This window comes from Gastrolobium bilobum, unplaced genomic scaffold, assembly GCF_033153095.1.
Source record: "Gastrolobium bilobum isolate Gb01-03AN ecotype WA unplaced genomic scaffold, APGP_CSIRO_Gbil_v1 utg26899, whole genome shotgun sequence".
NCBI lineage: Eukaryota > Viridiplantae > Streptophyta > Magnoliopsida > Fabales > Fabaceae > Gastrolobium > Gastrolobium bilobum.
Window position 1 is genome coordinate 1 of NW_026900027.1, and position 20,817 is coordinate 20,817.

Consider the following 20,817-nt stretch of genomic DNA (forward strand, 5'->3'; position numbering starts at 1 on the left):
CAAACATCAAAGATTTCCACTTCCTGGATATTGTTCAACGACATTTCATGTCGCCTAGAAGATTCCCAGTTCTTCTTGAACAGTTATCACATGCCTCCACAAACTTCTTTGAGATCCTTGTATAAATAGTGGGCCAGCAGAAGCTAATACTCATCAATACTTTTGCTGCAGTTCTCTCACCAGCAAAATGTCCACCATACGCAGAACCATGACAATGCCACAACACATCCTTCTGATCTTCCTCTGGAATACACCGTCGGATCACACTATCTGAAATATCTCATAGAAAATAATACGGTTGACATTGAAATATACCTCTTAACATCATGCAGAAATTTCTTCCTCTGTTGCCATGTTAAATCCTTAGGCATCAATCCAGCAGCTTTATAGTCTGCAAACGACAGGCAAACCATGGTGGGGTACTGAGAGCATAAGACTCTATCCCCAACCACCTCTGTTCACAGCACATATTGCCAAAACATGTTCATCAGGAAACTCTCATCGAAGCCATCATGATAGGTGCACTGCTTGCTTAACAAATACTTTAAAGCTGCATGGTCAATGTAAACAATAACTTTTGTCAACTTAATTTTCAAATGCATACACAATTAAATAGCATAATTATTTTGTGCATCATTTAAGAATGCATGACATGCAACAATTTACATTCATCATCAAACAAGAATTCAAATGGTAATGAAAAATCAGGTGCCTTGAGGTGCCAATAACTTGCATAAGGGCTAGGCAATTTTTGAAAAATCTTTTATGAACCGCCTATAAAATCCTGCATGACCAAGAAAACTCCTCACACCCTTAACATTTACAGGTGGAGGAAGTTTCTCTATCACAGAAATTTTTGCCCTATCCACTTCAATTCCATTCCTAGACACCTTGTGTCCAAGAACTATACCTTCTGTCACCATAAAGTGACACTTCTCCCAGTTCAAAACCAAGTTACAGTCTTGACATCTTTTCAAAACAGAATCTAAATTCCCTAGACATATGTCAAAATCAGACCCAAATACAGAAAAATCATCCATAAAAATTTCTATGCATTCTTCTATCATATCAGAAAAAATGGAAAGCATGCACCTTTGAAAGGTGGCAGGAGCATTGCATAAGCCGAAAGGCATCCTCCGGTATGCGAATATTCCATATGGACATGCAAGCAGCTTCTCCTGATCCTCTGGTGCCACAGCTATCTGATTGTACCCTGAATAACCATCCAAGAAGCAATAGAAAGCATGTCCTGCCAACCTCTCTAGCATCTGATCCAAGAAAGGAAGTGGAAAATGATCCTTCCTGGTTGCCTTATTCAGCCTCCGGTAATCAATGCACATTCTCCAGCCAGTGATTGTCCTTGTGGGAATCAACTCATTGTTCTCATTTTTCACCACAGTCATCCCCCATTTCTTGGGCACGGTTTGCACAGGACTCACCCAAGCACTGTCTGAAATGGGGTAAATCATCTCAGCATCAAGCAACTTCACCACCTCCTTCCTCACTACTTCCTTCATAGTGGGGTTGAGTCTCCTCTGTGGTTGCCTTACTGGTTTGACTCTTCTTCCATCAATACTTTGTGGGTGAAAAAGGAAGGATTAATACCCTTAAGATCTGAAAACTGTCATCCAATAGCCATTTTATTCTTCTTGAGTACCTTAATCAACTTCCCTTCTTCCTCATCAGACAACATTGCATTAATGATTGCTGGATATGTTTGATTATCCCCAAGGAACACATACCTCAAATATGAAGGTAATTCTTTAAGTTCTACCTTAGGTGCTCCTTTTGGAATGTCATCAATTTTCTTCTCAAGCTCTTCCACTTCTGGCTCTTCTTGGTAATCCTCTGTACCTGTCTCTTCTTCTGATCTTTGTTCCTCAACTGGGAATTCTTCTTTTTTATTCACTTCTTCAATTTTCCTTGTTCAACATCTATCAAAGATCTTGCAGTTGCTAAAAAGGGTCTTCCTAACAATAGAGGACTTTCTGTATCCTCTTCCTCCATGTCAAGAATCACAAAATCCACTGGAAAAATAAACTTGTCTACCTTGACCAAGACATCTTCAACCACACCTTCAGGCCTCTTGATAGATCTATCTGCAAGATGCAGAATAAGATTGGTCTCCTTCAAAGTGTTGATTCCCAAAGCTCTACATACTGTCAACGGCATCAAGTTTATACTGGCTCCCAAATCACACAATGCCTTTCCCACCTCCACATCTCCTATAGCAATAGAGATACTGAAGCTTCCAGGATCTTTCATTTTTGTTGGAAGCTTCTTCTGGATTAGGGCACTACACTCTGCTGAATCTTGCATAGTGCTGTTTCTGAATCTCTTGCTTCAACCTCTGAGGGTAGGGAACTTTAGCATAGGGAGATAAAATAACTGGCTGTTCTTTCTTGTCAGCCATCTTCTTCTTTTCCCACTTCATCATCTTTTGTGGGGAAGCATTTTTACCAACTTCTACCTCTCCTTCATTCTTATTATTCTTCCCTTCCTCTTCTTTATCAATTCCAACTATAACATCTCTAACAAATACTTCCTTCTCACTTTTCTCATTTTTCATCTTCTCTACTTCATCATCAGAGACTACATCTTCAACCACAACCTCTTCTTCATTCTTTTTATTTTCCACATTCTTTTTCACTGGTTGAAGTACCAACCCACTTCTTGTCATAATTGCTTTACAGTGCTCCTTAGGATTCACTAGTGTATCACTTGGAAATTTCCCTTGTGATCTCTCTGATATCTGTCTTGATAATTGACCAATCTGGGTCTCCAAATTTCTGATTGATGCTTCCTGATTTCTGAAAGAAGTTATGGTCTCCTGCATGAATGCAGTTGTCTCTTCCCTGAATGAATTAGAACCTTGAACATAATCCTGAGTTGTCTTAGATAACTGAGCAAACGTTTTCTCCCATGCAGCAGGATCACTTGACTGCTCCTTCATATGTGGTGGTGGAGGATGTAATGGTGGATTCAATTGATGGTTGGAACTATAGCTGAATCCTGGGTGTTGATTCTTGTTTTTCTATGGTGGCATATAAACATTCTTTCCCTGATTGTTGTAGTTCCTTTGATTATTCTGATCATACCACACTCCATTCACCTCTGCTTGTTCTGATGATCCCCCATAATCACACTCCTCTGTCACATGGCCCTTGCCACAGATAGCACATACACATTTGGTTTCCACAGAGGCTACCTTTTGTGAAGAGAGTTGCTTGATAAGGGTATCTAATTGTTGCTGCTGTTGTCTCTGTGTCTGCATCAGTTGATCATTCCTTGCCAACAGAGCATCATACCCATCCAACCTGATGACTCCTGTCCTTCTGTCAGCCACTGGGGCATTATCAAATTCTTGAGATGCTAATGACTCAAAGATATCCAAAGCTTCTTGAGGGGTCTTGGTAGTCAATGATCCACCAGCAGTGGCATGCACCAAGGTTCTAGTGTTAGTGGTCATTCCTTGCAGGAAGATTGCTGCTTGTTGCCATGCCTCAATTCCATGTTGTGGACATTTCCTCAACAAAGTCTTGAACCTCTCCCAAGCCTCATAAATGGATTCTGACTCTTTCTGCTTAAAGCTTGTAATCTCATCCTTCAACTTGGCCCTCTTGGATGCTGAGAAAAACCTTTGCAAGAACTTGGTTTGCAAATCATCCCAAGTTGTTATACTTCCTTGTGGCAATGATTGCAGCCATCTCCTTGCATCATCCGTCAGTGAATGAGTGAATGGTCTCAACAGAATTGCATCTCTTGTGACACCATTTATCTTCACAGTATCACTCAACAATAGGAAGTTCTCTGTGTGCAAGTAAGGGTCTTCTGCACTGGTTCCAGCAAACTGATCCTTCTGCACCAAATGAATCAAAGCAGGCTTCAATTCAAAGTTGTTGGGCTCCACTGTTGGGCGCACAACACTCCCAATTGGAGGAATCACTGTAGGAGTCATGTACTCTCCCAGTGTCCTCTGTGGTGGTGGTGGTCTGTGATTCTCTGCCATTATATCTTCCTGATTAACCGTACTTGATTCACCAATTTCTTGCAACTGTCTCCTTTGCCTGGCTGCCCTTTTGTGCTTCCTCAATGTCCTTTCTAATTCTGGATCATACAACAACAAATTCGGATCAAGTGTACCTCGCATATACCAAAATCAAAATTGACCAGAAACTTAACATAAACTAAAATACTGAAAATAAAAGGATTCAATCTCATAATTCTATAGTATCAGTTAGTGTTGAAAAACAAATTCCCCGGCAACGGCACCAAAAACTTGTTGGACGTTTAGCAAGTGCACTAGTCGTACAAGTCATAAAATGATGAGTAAGATCGTTCCCACGAGGAATTGTGTTCAAACACCAATATACCATAGAAAACTAATTTGAATCAAATAAAAGTTTGTAAAAATCATGAATAAATTGTCACCAGAAAATTGATTGTAAGTAATTTGACACAAAGTAAATGTGGATTAGGAATTAATAAAACAACAAGTAGTCAGAAAACAACTTTCCTCCACAATAACCTATGTAAAAAAAACTGATCATATGATGAATTCCTTTCCATGTGATTTTAATCAACCTTTTACTTATCATCAGGATGTAATCCCTTACTACCCTGATGGATACATTAATCAGAAACCCCAATCCCTTGGTGATCTCTTTCTTAATACATGCATGAATTACTAAAGTTTTAAGATTACATCAGAATTCTAGCATCAATCCCTTGAGTACTAGAATTCTGATGTTGAGATTATCAAATACAGAAGTCATATAAACATCCTTGTTCTATATTACTTCCTTGATAAAAATAATTAAATCAGAAAATCTCAAATCAACACATGAAAAATACTTCATCATATTAATCAAATCAACATAGTATTATCATGGAGTTCTATTGCATTCAGACTACAAAGACTCTACTCAGACATGACTAAGGAAGAAATAAGAGAAGAAGAAACAAACTTCATTTCCATGTTGAAAGTCTTCAATCTCCAAACTATTACAAGGAAATCCTAATACAAAAACTAAGAGAATTTAGAGAGAAGTCAGACTAAGTTTAAGAGAGAGAGAGAGTTCAGATCCCTCAGATCCAGATATTTTCTAAGTGTCAAGGCTTTGCCTTATATAGTGTTACAATTAAAAACAGAAAACTGATGTGGGCCCTAAAACATCCATAAGTGACTGTTTTAGCGTCCATGCTTTACGTATGTTCAACTGCTTTTAACTGATTCCAACGCTAAAACGTTAAGGAATGACCGTTTTAGCGTCCAAACTTGGTGAATGCTCAACTAACTTTAACTTGCTCCAACGCTAAAACGTTTGATTTGGACGTTTTAGCGGTGAAGACCAGAATCTTTTTCCACTTTAGGGCGCTAAAACGCGTATTGCAGGCCGTTTTAGCGCCCAAGACCAGCAATTTTCCATCTTCTTAGTGTAGCAGCGCGCTAAAACGCTCTGTGTGGACGTTTTAGCGCTCATCACCAGCAAGTTTTGGCCTCCTCTTTCTGTAGCAGGGCGCTAAAACGCTCAGTGTGGACGTTTTAGCGCTCAACACTTAGGCAATTTTTCTCCTCTTGAGCTCCAGAATCTTCTTCCTTCTCCAGTTGTCTTTCAAGCTTGCTTTTCCTACAAGAATCATACAAATTTCCAATAAAGCTCTTGAACTTGTAATTGAGGACATCTTAGGACATTAACCTAGTTTTTCATCATTTAATCACACAATTTGATCCTAATTCCTGCTAAAAACCATGATGAACTAAGGGTTCATCAGCCTCGTATAGTAACTACCTTCTCCTTGGGTTAACCCGATTCTGCTCCGCCCACTTGATAACCTGACCCAACACCTAATCTTCTTCCTTTCTTCGACCCAAAATGCCATACCCAGATTAGACAAATTCTGGAAATGCAACTTAACAACTACGGTCGCTCTTCTTCCTACCTTTAGCTCTTGTTCTCCTTTGTCTCCTTCTTTATTCTTTTTTTTTGTTTCTTCGTCTGCATCATTTCCATCCCCATCTGCAACTTCTTCGTTTTCAACTTTGGTGATGTCTTCTTCTTCCGCTTCTTTTTCTTCACCTTTCTCTGATTCTGATTCTTCTTCGATTTTGTTTTCTCTATCTTCTCCAGCTTCTTCCACTCCTTCGTCAAACTCCCTATTCTTCTTCGGCAGTCTTCGATCTTCCTCAGCTTCTCCTTCTTTTTTTCCTTTATTATTTTCTTTTGTTTGTTGTTGTTCTTCTTCGTTGATTTCTTCTACTATGCTTCCATTTTGCTCTGAGCTTCGATCTGCTTCTTCTTTTATTGTGTTTAGATCTGTGTAACACCCCATATATATCCGGGGTGTTACATTTATGGTATCAGAGAAATGGTTCGAGAGAAAAGCATGTATGTATTGCAATAGTTAGGATGCTTGGTTGTGTCTGTCTTATGTGTTTACTCTGTCGATTGTTATTATGATAATGCATATGTGATCACATTGCATGGGCCTGATCAACTCATAATTTGTGTAACTTATGCAGAGTCATGGTAAGACCCGGGAGAACCCGCGAGACTTCTGAGGATCAGCCCGATCCTATCCTGGCTGCATTGGCTGAGATGCAGGCGGCTAGATTAGACGATCAGGAGGCCACTAGATTGGCCAACGCGACAATGATGGACGTTGTTCATGAGGCGAACCGTATAGCCGCAAAAGAGGTTCGCGAGGCGAACCAGAGGACCACTGAGGAAGTCATCGAGGCGAACCGGATGGCGAACATGACGATGATGAGAGTCATGTTGGAGGAGATGAGGGTTGGTCTTGCTGTTGGTCAGTTCCCTCCGCCACCACCTCCACCGCCATCGCCGCCGCCGCCTCCACCTAGTGTTCAGGATGAGAGCCTGAGTCATATTGGTAGTGCTACTCATGTCGTTGGGACGATAGAGACCTTTGTGGAGCCTGCTGAGGATCGTGACATGATTGATCGCCGACTGATTGCTTTCAGAAAGCATAAGCCACCTGCTTTTGATGGGTCTTATGACCCTATTGCTGCAGCGAGATGGCTACAAGCGCTAAAAAAGATCTTTCGGGTCATGCAGTGTACTGATCCGCAGAAGCTGGTGTTTGCTTCTTACATGCTAGAGGGCGATGCCCATGAGTGGTGGACGAACACCTCTCACGCTTTCGAGATGCAGGGTCATGTTATGACGTGGCCGTTCTTTGAGGACTGCTTTCTGGGCAGATACTTTCCCTACGATGCGCAGGAGAGGAAGCAGGGGGAGTTTGATAGATTGGTGCAGGGCTCGTTGTCTGTTGACGAGTATCTGGCCAAGTTTAATGAGCTAGTGAAATTTGCACATTTTCGGATGGTTTCGCCTACTCCGACGTTCTTGGCTGCTAAGTTCTGTAGAGGACTTAGTGAGGATATTATTGATCGCATTGCTGGTGCAGCTTCGAGAGACTTCGGGACACTTGTGCAGCAGTGTCGGGACATCGAGGATGTCTGTATATCGAGCAAGGCCAAGAGGGCCAAGGTTGCTGAGGCGAAGGGGACTGGTAGTTCCACTCCCACTTCCACTTCCTGGAGAGATAGGAAGTTTGGCCCGAAAGGCAAGGGAAAGCAGTTTGCGGCTAGGCAGGCACCTGGCCAGTTCAAGAGGACTTCATCGCAGCAGAGCAGTGTTGCTAGGCCTCCTTCCACTCCTAGATGTTCGGGGTATGGAAAGGAGCATGTGGGACGTTATGCTTCGGGGCAGTTGGTTTGCTTTCTGTGTGGCAAGGAGGGCCACTTTTCTAGAGACTGTCCGTCGTCGACGACGAGAGCTGCAGTTGTTCAGGCAGTTCCATTGCAGATGGTTCCTCTAGCATCTACTTTGGCACCTGCAGTGCCACCTTCTGTTGGGCGTGTGTACACCTTGGATAGGCAGTAGTCGGACCACGCTCCGAACCTTGTCAGAGGTACTGTGTCTATTGGTGATTCATCTGTTGATGTTTTGTTTGATTCTGGGGCAATGCATTCTTTTGTTGAGACCCCGATTGCTTTGGGGCTTGAGTTGCCCAGTGCTGTGCTTTCTCCACCGTTGCGGGTGACTACCGCCACCGGAGAAAAGTGTGATGCTACCACTGTTCATCGCGATGTAGCGTTTCAGTAGGACGGCCGTGAGTTCTCGGTAGATCTGATAAGATTGCCGATGGCCAACTTGGAGATTATTCTGGGCATGGATTGGTTGTCCAGTAATTGTGCCTTGATTGATTGTTGTGCCAAGAGAGTGGTGATGTCTCCGTGTGATTCCACAGCTAGTTCCTCGTCGTACATTTCATTGCTGCAGGCTAGGAAGGCCTTGAGAGCAGGGGCATTTGGATATGTCATGTTGGGAGGTTTGGTGAGTGGGACATAGGAGGATATCACTGGCATTCCTGTGGTGAGGGAATTCCTCGGTGTGTTTCTGGAGGAGATTCTTGAGTTTCCGCCACAGAGGGAGATAAAGTTCTCCATTGATTTGTTTCCTGGTGTGGGGCCTATTTCTTTAGCTCCATATCAGATGTTGCCACTGGAGTTGGCAGAGCTGAAGAAGCATATTGAGGATCTTTCAGCGAAAGATTTCATTCGACCGAGTGTTTCTCCTTGGGGAGCACCGGTCATCTTTATGAAGAAGAAAGACGGGATAATGCGATTGTGCACTGACTACAAGCAGTTGAACAAGATGACGATCAAGAACAAGTATCCCCTTCCTCGGGTTGATGATCTGTTGGATCAGCTCAGGGGTGCTTGCGTGTATTCGAAGATTGATCTCCGGTCTGGATACCATCAGATTCAGGTGAAGCCGGAGGATGTCCCTAAGACCGTGTTTCGTTCGAGATATGGTCACTTTGAGTATTTGGAGATTCCTTTTGGACTCACAAATGCGCCGGCAGTGTTCATGGATTACATGAACAGGATTTTCCAGCTGTATCTGGATCAGTTTGTGATTGTCTTTATTGATGACATTCTGATTTACTCCAAGACTGAGAAGGAGCATGCGGAGCATCTGAGGATTGTTCTGCAAGTGCTGAAGGAGAAAAAGCTTTATGCTAAGCCTTCTAAGTGTGAGTTTTGGCTCAAGTCAGTCAAGTTTTTGGGGCATGTGATTTCAGCAGATGGAGTTGTAGTGGATCCCAACAAGATTGAGGCCGTGCTGGATTGGGAGAGACCCAAGACAGTTACGAAAGTGAGGAGCTTCTTAGGTTTGGCAGGTTACTATCGGAGGTTCATCAAGGGATTCTCCACGATCGTTCTCCCTTTGACTCGCTTTACCCGAAAGGAGACTCCATTTGTGTGGACTCACGAGTGTGAGGAATGCTTTCAGGAGTTGAAGGAAAGGTTGACTACTTCACCTGTGTTGATCCTTCCTGATCCTGAGGAGCAGTTCGAGCTTTATTGTGATGCTTCTGGAAAGGGGCTGGGCTGTGTGTTGATGCAGTCTGGTAGAGCTGTTGCTTTTGCTTCGAGGCATTTGATGCCTCGTGAGGAGAACTACCCGACTCATGATTTGGAGTTGGCTGCGATTGTTTTTGCTTTCAAGATTTGGGGCATTACCTGTTCGGTATGAAGTTTGCGGTGTTCAGTGACCACAAGAGCTTGAGGTATCTGTTTGATCAGAAGGAGCTGAACATGAGGCAGAGGAGATGGATGGAGTTTCTGAAGGACTACGACTTTGAGTTGAAGTACCATCCTGACAAGGCCAATATGGTAGCTGATGCTCTAAGCCGGAAATCCGGGAGTCTATCCAGCTTGATGATGGATGACTTCGACCTCATAGAGAAGTTTCGAGATATGAAGGTGACTTCCTTGTTTGGGGGTGCACTTCTCGAGATGGAGACTGTGAGGGTCAGGAATGAGCTTATGGAGAAGATCCAAGAGGCGCAAGTGCAGAGAGAGTACCTCGACAACGTGAAGAACCAAGACGGTGTGTCTTGGAATGAAGATGGACTTCTGTTGTTTCAGAAGCGGATGGTTTTTCCTCGAGGTCCTTTGACCGAAGAGGTTATGGCAGAGGCCCATAAAGGCCAGTTTACTGTTCACCCTGGTGCGACAAAGATGTATCAAGACCTGAAGCGTAATTTCTGGTGGCCAGGAATGAAGAAGGACATAGTTGTGTATGTGTCCAAGTGCTTGATTTGCCAAAAAGTGAATATAGAACACCAGAAGCCGTTTGGTAAACTTCAACCTCTTGAGATTCCAGAATGGAAATGGGAGAGCATTTCCATGAACTTCGTTGTGGGTTTGTCGAAGACTCAGGTTGGCTGACACTCTATTTGGGTCATTGTGGACAGACTGACAAAGTCTGCCCATTTTCTTCTAGTGAAGGTGAGCTTCACTACTGAGTAGTTGGCCAAACTGTATGTTCGCGAGATCGTGAGGCTTCACGGGGTGCCCAAGAGTATCATCAGTGATAGGGACCCGAAGTTCACATCTCGGTTCTGGGAGGCGCTGCAGGGAGCTTTTAGGACTCAGTTGAGACTGAGTACAACCTATCACCCTCAGACTGATGGACAGGCTGAGCGGACTATCCAGACCTTAGAGGACATGTTGCGGGCTTGCACGTTGGAGCAGGGCTCGGCATGAGATAGGTACCTTCCGTTGGTTGAGTTTTCGTACAACAACAGTTTTCATGCTAGCCTGGGCATGGCACCCTACGAGGTGTTGTACGGTAGGAGGTGTCGTACACCTACCTGCTGGTCTAAGGTTGGAGATCGTGAGTTGTTTGGCTTGAACTTTGTCCAAGATACCACCCTGCAGATCCAGATGATCAGGGAAAAGCTGAAGCTGGCGTAGAATCGCCAGAAGAGTTACTACGATGTCAAGCATCGTCCACTGGAGTTTAGTGAGGGTGAGCACGTGTTTGTGAGACTTTCACCTGTCACCTGTGTTGGACGGGCACTCGAAGTGAGGAAGCTGAGCCCGCGATTTATTGGGCCATACCAGATTCTTGGTAGAATAGGACCTGTTGCCTACCGGTTTGCCTTGCCTCCGAACCTAGCCAACATCCACGACGTGATTCACGTGTCTCAGCTTCGCAAGTATATAGCGGATCCTTCGCACGTGGTGCAACCGGATGATGTGGAGGTTCGGGAGAACTTGAAAACCCCCGTTGGACCACTCAAGATTCTCGATCGTGGCGAGAAGCAGCTAAGGAGCAAGATCATTCCGATGGTCAAAGTGCAATGGTCAAGAAGGACTCCTACGGAGTGTACCTAGGAGCGAGAGGACGAGCTTCTCCTGCAGTATCCCGGTTTTCGAGACAGTTATATTCTGATTTTGAGGACAAAATCCTAAAAAGGTGGGGTGAGTGTAAGAACCCGCACCGTTAATTAAGGAAATTAATCAGTTAATTATGAGTTTAATGAGATAATTCCATAATTGACCCTAATAATTATTATGAGACTCTAATAATTATGGTAAGTGAGTAATAATGCTGAAAGTTGCTTTTCTGACGAAAAGTGCAGATACCGGTTCTGCTACTCGGTATAAATGAGTACCGATGAAGTATCCCGGAAAATTATAATAAGTGTATGAATATTCCTAGAATAATATGTAGGACTTTTAAAACAAGTTTCAAGTTAAAATAATGAGAACTGGTGCCAGAACTGATACTGGCTATGGAAAAGCACGTACCGGAAAGGTGCTGCGAAAAATATAAGAAAAATATGATAATTCTTGTAAAATTGAGTAGGTTCAGAATCCTGATTTTGGGATTAAAATGCTAAGCGTAGCAATTAAAGTTAATAATGTGTGTTTATTTCTAAACCGCCTATAAATAGAAGGTTGCACACAACCCTAGGCTGATCCTCCAGCCTTGTATGCGTGAGTTGGCTGCTGAGAGTGAGCCTTCTTGCTGGTCATCTTCTCCCTTAGTGTTTTTGCATGAAAAACCTCCAAAGTCTTCTCTTTTCCTTTGATTCTTCTCCTTCTTTCTTTGTAAACACTTGGTAGAGTGGTTTGGGAGGGTTGAGTCAGCCACATACTGAGTTTGTGCTTCTGTTTTGGGGAAGGGAGAGTGCTGGTTTGGTGGTTGGAGCTTTGTCTTGGTGGTGAGGGCTTCAAGTGGTCATCTTTGTGAAGAAAGAACTCACCTTGAAGTGCATTTTCGTGCACCCTTGAAGTCAGTACCTTGGAGCTGACTTGTGAGCTCCAAGAGCATCTATGGTTGCTGTTTGAACCTTGGGTAAGCTTCACCAACCTTTGATCTTAAGTTTAGTGGTTAAAGATGGAACCTTGATGCATGTAATGGATTAAAGTTGATAACTTAACGTTGGTGTTGTTAAACACGTCTTAAATCGCATGTTTAAACTTCTGGATGCATGAAATGAGCCATCTTTGGGAAGGATATCTCGCGAAATGCAAAACTGCATTTTGTCGTGAGATATCTGGATATGCATATCCGGATATTGATATCCGGATATGTCCCCGACAAAAATTCGGATATTCTGGGTTTGCGAGGAACAGTAGCTTACTGTTCATCCAGAACTGATGTTTGGAGGTTTGTGGACCCTAGTTTGAGGAAGTTGAACTTCTGTATTAATTGGACTAAGTCAGAATCAATGGATTAAGGGCTTGTAGCTATGTGAGGAGCCTAAAGACGTAAAACATAAGAGAAGGCGTTGTCTTTGTGATGTATGCTTGTAGTGCATGTTTATTGATATATTATTGGTCGATATCATATTGTGATTCTACTGTGTTTGGGCTGTGAGCATTGGTTGGACTCTTGGCTTGGATAGTTAGCTTGAGAGGTAAGCTTTCGTGTCCTCGGTTTAGCCATTGTGTAGTTCCATCATACCCCATGGGGGAATGGTTATATGCATGCTGTGTTACATGCTTTGATATAATGAAATGCTTTTGAGCTGATATGTGCAATGGCTTTATGATATGCATGTGGTGTTCCACCTATACGGTAAGCCTGAGTATGTGGTACATACAAGATGGTGAAACTGGGGTGAAGTGCAAGCGACGTTCCTTGTACTATTATGTGTGGGTAATAGACGTATTCATACATTCTCTGGCCAATAGATTATAGTATTGACACACATGACATGATATTCTTCTGCATTGCACTATTTTGGAAATGATATTGTTGAACTGTTTTGGAACTTATATTGCACATGTAAGTGAGCTTGGGGTGGAAGATCATTGAGGACCCCTAGTCTTACTGAGATTTCTTGTTTAGAGATCTCTCCCCACGTTTGGGGACGCTTATTTCAGGTTCAGGTAGTATGGGGGCTGATGCCTCTAGCGGCAGGGGGCCGGAGCTTAGTTGATGAGTTTGCTGTTTATTTTGCTGATATGTTGGATGCTGGATATATCTGTTGATGCTTATGTTTTTAGCTTGCTTTTAGTATGTTGCTGATGTTGAGACTGATGTTGGGCTTTGTTGCCTTTTTGGGTGAGCATGAGGTTTGTCCATGCCACTTGGCTGTTAGCACTGTTATGTTGAGTTGTATAATCTGATAGTTGTCCGGCCTACGTGTTGTAGTTCCGTGACTAGAGACATACTTATGTTTTTAATGTAATGAGGTATTTCAGTTAGCTGTGTTTTGCAATTTACATATAGGCGATGTTTTATTAATTGATTAATAAGCAAGTTGGTAATGATAATGACATCATAATTGAAAAGAAAAATATATTTCGCATTTTTATTTAAGCGCAGCTTAATACAATGATATGGTAACATTACGGGATATATACGGGTGTTACAATCTGCATCTGCATTTTCGTTCTTTTTTTCTTCCTTTTTTTTGTTTCTTTGATTTTGTTTTTTTGTTTTCTTTTTCTTTTTCCTTCTTTTTTTTGGGTTATTCGATACTTCAACTTCACCTATTATACATATCTCATGTATATATCTCCACATAAATGCTCTATCAAAGCTCCGCCAGCTTACATGAAAACTAAACTCACTCCAAAGTTTGTACCAGCTGAGAGCACTACCTCTCAACCCCTTCATAGCTTCATTCAACATATCGGCTTCTTGAATTTGGTTTGCTTGAAATTTTTGTTCAATCCCGACAAACGATCCCAAGCTTTAATTCCATCTTTGTCTCCATAAAATTCTGGAATCACACACACACAGATATATATATATATATATATATATATATATATATATATATATATATATATATAGGTTAAGATCATTTTTATACCAGTGTAAGTTACACTCTCAATCTTGATCGTTGATCCCACTTATATCTAAAGGGTCTAATTTTTTAGTAATATGAGCCATTGGATACAAGTGGATCAATGGTCAAGATTGGGTGTAAGACTTATAACTCTTACACCGGTGTAAGAATATCCTGTCCCGCTATATATATATATATATATATATATATATATATATATATATATATATATATAGTCAGATCTGGATCAAAAACACCCCCTAGGTCGGACATGCTCTGATACCAAATTGATGGAACCCATAAAAATATATCGTTGATTTCATTAACAATGGAGCCATAGCCTCTTTTACATACACTAATAAAAAGATAAAATGCTAAAATTAAATCCCAAGAGACCTCAACTCCTAGAGATTCCCAATTTTCCCCTCTAGCCAATTCTGAATTCATGCATAAAGAAACTCCACCCTAAACATATATATATATATATATATATATATATATATATATATATATATATATATATATATACTAGTTCCTAATTAATGCACTTGGTTACTTTATTGAAGGCCCATCAAACTACATCTGCAACCTTCCACCTTTGGATGTCTTCCGAAATTTCTTGCAACTTATGCTCCACTAAGGGACCTAGTCTTGATAACCAAAGATCAAACCAAAAGGAGGTACGGACTCCATGAATTCCCTATTAGGATACTATACTTCTTATTTTTCTCTTTTTTTTAATCTACTCTAGTTATTTATTTTTAATATCATTAGATTAAAATTTTAACTGATCTTTATTCTTTTCTTTTTCTTATGGGATTCTGATTTTACTGTATTGGAGAAGAGTAGGTAGAGTAAACCCAAAATATATTAGAATATCTTCCACAAATATTTACCAATATGGGGGATATAACACTCCTAACTTAAGAATTTAATTAATTACCTATAACTAAATAATTAAACATGGATAAGTGGGTAGAATTAAGCAAGTTAAAATTAATGAGTTAAGGACACTTTTGAAGTAAAAAGTGCAGTCAGTGATAATTAAGGGTTAAGATGCGTGTAGGCAAAAGTACCCAAATTATAAAAGTAAGTTAAAAAAATTCCTAGAAAAATATTTTAGACCAAATGGTTAAGGTTGGTGGTGAATAGATAGACAAGCTTATACCCAGTTAAAATAACTTAATCTATGTTAAGTGTTAAAACCACTAAAACACCTCTCATTTGTTCATATTCTTCGCTGGAAAGGTGAGGGGGGAGAGGAGAAGCCATTGATGTTGAGCCAGAACCATAGATCCCTCATTCCTCCACCAAATTGATCTGTTCCAAAGCCTAAAGTGTGTCAAATTTCATCCTCTACAAAAATCATAGCTTGGTTCTTGTTTGGGGTCATTGTATTGGGAGATATCCCACCCTTTCCATTTCAAAAATTTGATAGATTTGAGTGATTGTGGGTGTTTTGTGTGCTTTGGAGCTTGAAGAATCACTCCCCAAGTATTCTAAGGTGACTTGGGCTAAGTTTCCACCATCCAACTCTTATTTTCATGAAAATTTGAAGAATCTAGGTTATGTGAATAGTGCCACACGAAAATTGGTTGGTGTGATGTGTTGGGAGCTTAAGCGCCTTGGAGAGCGCTTAAGCGCTCTTGGTGGCCTAAAAATACCAATTCCCTCTGCCTGTGCGTGCTTAAGCGCGTAGGATCGCGCTTAAGTGTTCTACCGGGCGAAAAATATGTTTGAAGAGCGCGCTTAAGCGCTCTCAGCCCGTTTTTAGCACGAACATAGGTTAGTAAAATTAGCATAACTCTAGCTACAAAGCTCCAAATTCAGTGAGGTTTTAACCTATGTAAAGCTAACACATAGAGCTATAAAAATGTAAAATATTATAGCCATTGGATGAGTATATCAATGTTAGTTTAGTATTGAAGTTGATGCTCTAATACCGAAAGTTGGATTTTGTCAGCTACGTTGCGAGTTTAATAACTCCGGATATACTTAACCAAGTTGGTAATTGTAATATCTTTCTGGAAAGTCCTAGATGTCTAGCATATCATAATAAAAAGGTTAAAGTTATTGGTTAAGTGTAGTGGTATCAGTTTAGAGAATGTTACATGGTTATAATTACGGTTTTGTTTTAAAAAGTAAATGAACAATATTTTTGTGAAAAAGTTTATCCGTAGTTTTAACTAATCAATGTGACTGTAACTGCGCTTAATATCCTATTTAATTGATGATAACACACCGGTCCGGTAACGGAATGTTACGAGGGAATACATACAACACATAATAATTCAAATTTTCTGACATAAGCAGTCCTTTATTCCCCCTTTTCCACTCAAGCTTTTGTTTTAATTTAATTTTTAATCAAGGTGCAGAAATAGTTGCTCCAAGCAGTTTTTTTTTAAAACAAAAATAAAATAAAATAAAATTCAAAGAACATTTAAAAATTGACTTACGTAAACCTCACAAATGAAATAACCCTTAAATTCAAACTCGGTGTAAACTTTGTTTTTCATTTATAAAGTTTCCGCCTAAGATTTGGATAATATTTTTTAGTTTTTACGCTAAACATGTTTTTAATCAATTTATTACCGGGGTAGGAGCATTACTCATGTTGGAACTTCAAGACAAAAGGAAAAGAACACCCAAGTAATTATCTAAAAAATTATCTGTTTGAGACCAAAGCTCCTACTTTTTCTGGTTTCTGCTTCCTTCCCTCTGCTATAAAGTCGGACGATTTATATGACCACAACCATTTATAATGAGCTTACACGTAAAATAGTATGATTGATTCAATCACACACAATTACAAATAGAAAAAGAAGGGAAGAAAAAGCTGGAGACATGAACCCTAGTTTAATAAGTCATCATATTCTCATCACATCACTAATTATAATACACTCAGTCACAACAGAATATAAATAAGTTAAAAAAATCTCAAGTCGCAACACTTATTCATGACCCAAGTCCAAATCGCTAAACCATAGAAAATTATAAAGCATCCGAATCCAACAAAGTAGCGGGAGATGAGTCGTCGTCGTCGTCTTCTTGCAAAGAGTCCTCCTTAAACAAAAACAAAAAAACAAAACAAAACAGGAAAAAAAAATTAATAAAAAGGTAAATCAGAAATAAAACAACAAAACGCAATTTGTGAAGTGAATTCGTAAATACACATTCCAAGCTATGGGTATGGTTTTAGTCATTTTTAGTTTAACAATGTTGCTAAGCAGATGAATTTGTAGAGGCTACTGCTAGTTAGATGGTTGCAGTCCTTGTGTCATAAGCTCACCCTCTATTCAACTCCAAAGACCATATTATAAAAAAAGATTTTCAATAATACTATGTTTTTGCGTGCATAACTAAATATTAAAGATAAAATGCACTTACTAGCTTTTTTATGTAAGGCTCAATATCACTCATGTACGTATTGCTTATGGGAAGATCACATCAAAAGATTATGTTATATAAGGCAGGATTTTCTTTATTAAGTATTACATTTTTTTTAAAAAGTTGACGCACACACATACACCTTAGCAACAGCTATTGACTAATTTTAGTGGATGTAATCGCTACTAAAATTAAAAAATCCAAATTAAAAAAAATAACAATTAATATAAATTATAAGAGGATCAGTATCGAAAACTATAGAGTGGGTTTTACACTTTACTGACCTCAACTCGCAGGTACCTCTGCTTTACGAAAGTTGTTGAACTTTACCATCAACGTAACATAAAGTTGGTCACCCATGTGATCAAGGAACCGATAATATGTTTGTCTCCATTTCCTAATGAGAAGGAATGAACCACAAATCCCCCAAAAGCCCACTGCAAATCCAACTCCCATCCCAAGACACAGTGACTCTCTTTCTATGCCCCCATCTTCGTTCTCTGCATCTTTGTTTGTATCTTTAGGAATTTCTTCTTGTGTGATACAATTTGAAAGAGGAGCTCCACAGAATTCTGGATTCCCAATATAACTCGATGCATTAAAACTTTGAAGTTGAGTCCCTATCGGGATTTGTCCATTAAAATTGTTGCATGATAGGTTCAAATAACCAAGAAAAGACAAACCAGCCATGCTCTGAGGAATCTCTCCATAAAGGTTATTATTGGAGAGATCAAGAGATTCCAAATTTTTCATATCCCCAATCTCCTTTTGTATTGTTCCCGTGAAATGATTGTGAGATAAGTTCAATGTTTGGATTTCGGTTAACCCATATAATCCTAAGGGAATTTTTCCAGACAAGTTGTTAGCTGAAAGGTCAATAGTTCGCCTATCTGGATTGACTTCATAATCATCATAATCTTGACCTTTTGTATGCAAAAGGATTACGTAACCACCCAACATGCCATACGAGGGATAATAATCTGTAGCCATACGAGTAACATTAAACACACACCGAGGCATAGATCCTGAAAGTTTATTTAGGGAAAGATCCAGGTGAAACAAAGTAGAGAGATTGAATAGCTGGGGTGGAATATTACCCACGAAATGGTTAGATCTCAATATCATCACTTGTAACTTCTGTGGAATCTTAATCGGTATAGTTCCAGAAAATTCATTTTTTCCAAGGATCATAACCTCTAAATTCATAAAGTTTGAGAGGTCCACTATAACTTCACCGGATAATCTATTACTCCACAGGTTAATGTACACCAAGTTATTCAAGTTCTCCCAACCACGAGGAATTGGTCCTGAGAAGGAGTTGTCAGATAAATCCACATCAGTGGCCTTTGGCAATATATGTGGGAGCCCTCCAGTGAAATTATTATGGTCCAACCTTATAAACGAACAATTCAACGTAACGTTCGATATGTCTTCACTGATTGAACTATTGGACATACTGAGATACGACCAATAATGTCCTGCTATGAAGCTCCTAAACATGTCTCCATCTACGGATGAAATTCCAGAGCTTGATATATCTAGCCATTGTAATGAATTCTGTGTATATATCCACGATGGAAAGTTGGGACCTTGATTTGTATTTCCCAAAGAAAGACCACTAAGTTGAAATGGAGGAATCCATTCAGGATCCAAATGGAATGCAAAAGTGGAATTGCTCAAGTCCAAGTCTTCTAATTTAGAGAGTTTGGATAAAAATGGTTCACATATTGCACCGGAGAAGGAATTAGAGCCAATACTTAGGGAAACTAAGGATGACAAATTTTCAAGTGCTGAGGGAAAGGAACCAGAAAATAGGTTGTTGGATAGATCAAGGGACTGCAGATGTTCTTGTTGGCCAAACCAATTAGGAATTGATCCTTCGAGTTTGTTCCCTGATAGATCAAGGTAATTCAGATTCTGTAGGTTTAACAAACTCGAAGGTATTTCACCATGTATACTGTTATACGAAAGGTCGAGATAGGATATGTCAGTACTGCTGAGATGAAACAACCAGTATGGTAATTCAGAGTTGAAATTGTTGTTAGAAAGATCAAGAGTTACAAGTGAAGTAAAATTCACATACTTAAGAGATGGGCTGATGTTGTTTAGGCTACAACCACTCAAGTGTAACTCTGACAATGAAGGAAGCATAGCCACCTGTTGAAGCCAGTTGGTTTCATTGTGAAGACCGATTCCGCTGAGGTCGAGATATTTCAAGGAAGAATGTTGAGAAAGCCAATGAAGATTATCCATTTGAAGATTATTTCCAGTATGGTAATGAAGTTCAAGATGAGAGATGCCACTGCTGAGATTAAACAACCAGTATGGTAATTCAGAGTTGAAATTGTTGAAAGAGAGATCAAGAGTAACAAGTGAAGTAAAATTCACATACTTGAGTGATGGGCTGATGTAGCTTAGGCTACAATCCCTCAAGCGTAACTCTGACAATGAAGGAAGCATTGCCACCAACTGAAGCCAGTTGGTTTCTTTGTGAAGATCGATATAACTGAGGTTGAGATATTTCAAGGAAGAAAGTGGAGAAAGCCAATGAAGATTATCCATTTGAAGAAAACCGTAATTCCAGGATAAGTCAAGGTAAAGAAGGTTAGAGGCAAATGTGACATTGTGAGGACTAGGTGGAATACTTATCACATCAAAGTAATTGTAGCTCAAATCCAAGTAATTCAGAAATTCAAGTTCTAGCAAACATAAGTTTATTTCACCTTTCAAAGAGAATCTTTGAAGATCAAGCTTTGTAACCCTGCCTGTAATGTTGTCGCACTGGACTCCTTTCCATGCACAGCAATCTTCTTCGTTTGACCATGTTGAAAGATGGTCTGAACTATTGGTTATGCCTTGTTTGAAGATTGATAGTGTCTCTCGATCCTTCTTGTTGCAATGAACAGCCCTGTGATTGCTAGACATGCTTATGTGGATTGTGGTTGTAAATAAAAACAAAAGCCAAAGAAATGAAAATTGTGAAGTAAAAGTGACCATGGTTCATGGAACAAGAGAACAATGACTGATTCAAATGGGATTTCTGAGTGATGTTTGATTACTATTTTGCAAGATCAGAGTCTAATTATATAGGTTGTTGGCTTTTGAACGCCAGAAAAAATGGATGGCTCTGAACAATAAGACTTGGAAAAAAGGCAGGGAAGACTTGGAATTGTGAAGTTTCTTTGAAACTCACGTTACGAAAAATATCTTTTGTTTTGCAAGAAACCATCTATATGATTGCTTCTTGCCAAATTTTTTATTTTATTTTGTCAAACTACTGTTACAATATATTTGAGA

General features: G+C 40.1%; 1 protein-coding gene and 1 non-coding gene across 2 annotated transcripts; one reads left to right on the top strand and one right to left on the bottom strand.

Moving 5' to 3' along the window:
- Positions 1 to 3,506: 3,506 nt before the first annotated feature.
- Positions 3,507 to 3,613, top strand: LOC133294924 (small nucleolar RNA R71). The gene has a single exon (XR_009749269.1). It is a non-coding gene; the product is annotated as a small nucleolar RNA R71 (small nucleolar RNA).
- A 13,392-nt stretch (positions 3,614 to 17,005) lies between these two features.
- LOC133294922 (receptor-like protein EIX2) lies at positions 17,006 to 20,547 on the bottom strand. The gene is made up of 3 exons (XM_061493689.1): positions 19,714 to 20,547; positions 17,805 to 19,623; positions 17,006 to 17,196 (listed from the first exon to the last, which is right to left on the bottom strand). Exons 1-2 carry the CDS (start codon positions 20,515 to 20,517, stop codon positions 17,806 to 17,808), a joined length of 2,622 nt encoding a protein of 873 aa, XP_061349673.1. The 5' UTR covers positions 20,518 to 20,547; the 3' UTR covers positions 17,006 to 17,196; position 17,805.
- Between the last annotated feature and the right edge of the window lie 270 nt (positions 20,548 to 20,817).

What these genes read in the sequence shown, in the direction of transcription:
- LOC133294922 (XM_061493689.1), bottom strand. Translation starts at nt 20,517, where the DNA reads ATGGTCACTTTTACTTCACAATTTTCATTTCTTTGGCTTTTGTTTTTA. An exon ending in AATATCTCGACCTCAGCGGA is followed by an intron (nt 19,624 to 19,713) that starts ATCGGTCTTCAC and finishes TGTAGCCTAAAC; the next exon opens with AACATCAGCCCATCTCTTAA.